Below are 1150 nucleotides of genomic sequence, written 5' to 3'. Positions count from 1 at the left end.
TGATATTAGTAATAAAGGTCTGCAGGTGCAGTTGAAAAGTGCTCTTTAAATCAAGTGAATGAATGATTAAATGAATAATAATAATAAATGTTTCTTGAACAGCAAATCAGCACACTGCACAGCACACTGTATATATACACTGTTTATGAAGAGTTTGTTTCCAAAACGCTATACATCCATTTTGATCCATTTTGATTTTTGATTTAATTGAGTAAATTTGTGTTTTCTTTACCAAGAAAGTGGCAAGATGAAAACCACTATTTTCTGTTTCAAACTTTCACATAGCATCTTTAGGTTCTAATAACATTAAAAATTCAAATCCAGATTTTGATTTTCAAAGATTTATTATAAAATTGTATTATTTTTTTCCCAAAATGCAATAAATTAATTAAACTTTTTTTTTTCTTCAATTCAAAATGCAATAAATCCATTGAATCAATATAAAAGTTATTTTTCATATTGAAACTGTTGAAAATACACAACATAGTAAGTTGATCCACATATGATAGCCTCTGAACTTGGTCAATACTAATCTTATATGCAGGCACTGGACTAAAAATACATTCAATCAGTCATCGCTCCCAAAATGAATTCAACGGGTCATCTTGTTAATGCTATAAATTAATTACAACAATAAAAGAACATTTCATCATGAACATACATGAACAACAATATCACATTAAACCACAGAAATTCCAAAATGATTAAATAAATGCAGCCTTGGTGAGCAGAAGAGACTTCTTTCAAAAACATAAAAAATCTTACTGATTCCAAACAAATTTCTGTGTATATTGTTCAATGAATTGAGTAATTGATGCTTTTACATTTTACACAGAAAAAGTCACTCATGTTTCATAAATGATGCACAGTGCGACTCCAGGCTGTTCTGGTTATGTGTTTGTCATAGTGTGTGTCTGTTGTTGTGTGCGTCTGCAGAAGACGATCCGTAAGGGCGATGAAGGGATCCTGAAGGATAACTCTGAGCGAACCACGTGGCAGGTGACGGGACCCGGAGGAATGGACATGCAGGTGCCTGCGGTCTGTCTGTTAGTGCCACCTCCAAACCCGCTCGCCGTCAGCCTGGCCAACAAGTGAGACACACACACACACACTCTCACACTCACACACACACACACACACACACACACAC

General features: G+C 34.6%; 1 protein-coding gene across 2 annotated transcripts in view; it reads left to right on the top strand.

Moving 5' to 3' along the window:
- The window catches only part of dspb (desmoplakin b), a 49150-nt gene that overhangs the window by 24607 nt on the left and 23393 nt on the right, over positions 1-1150 (top strand). For both annotated transcript variants that reach the window (XM_016551200.1, XM_016551199.1), the window contains exon 12: positions 937-1091. In XM_016551200.1, coding sequence (XP_016406686.1) covers positions 937-1091 — 155 coding nt within the window. The remainder of the gene's footprint in view (positions 1-936; positions 1092-1150) is intronic.

The sequence above is a fragment of the Sinocyclocheilus rhinocerous genome, unplaced genomic scaffold (genome assembly GCF_001515625.1).
Source record: "Sinocyclocheilus rhinocerous isolate Xijiao unplaced genomic scaffold, SAMN03320098_v1.1 scaffold555, whole genome shotgun sequence".
Lineage (NCBI taxonomy): Eukaryota > Metazoa > Chordata > Actinopteri > Cypriniformes > Cyprinidae > Sinocyclocheilus > Sinocyclocheilus rhinocerous.
Note: the sequence above shows the minus strand (reverse complement) of the source record. Positions and strands in the feature narration are given on the sequence as shown.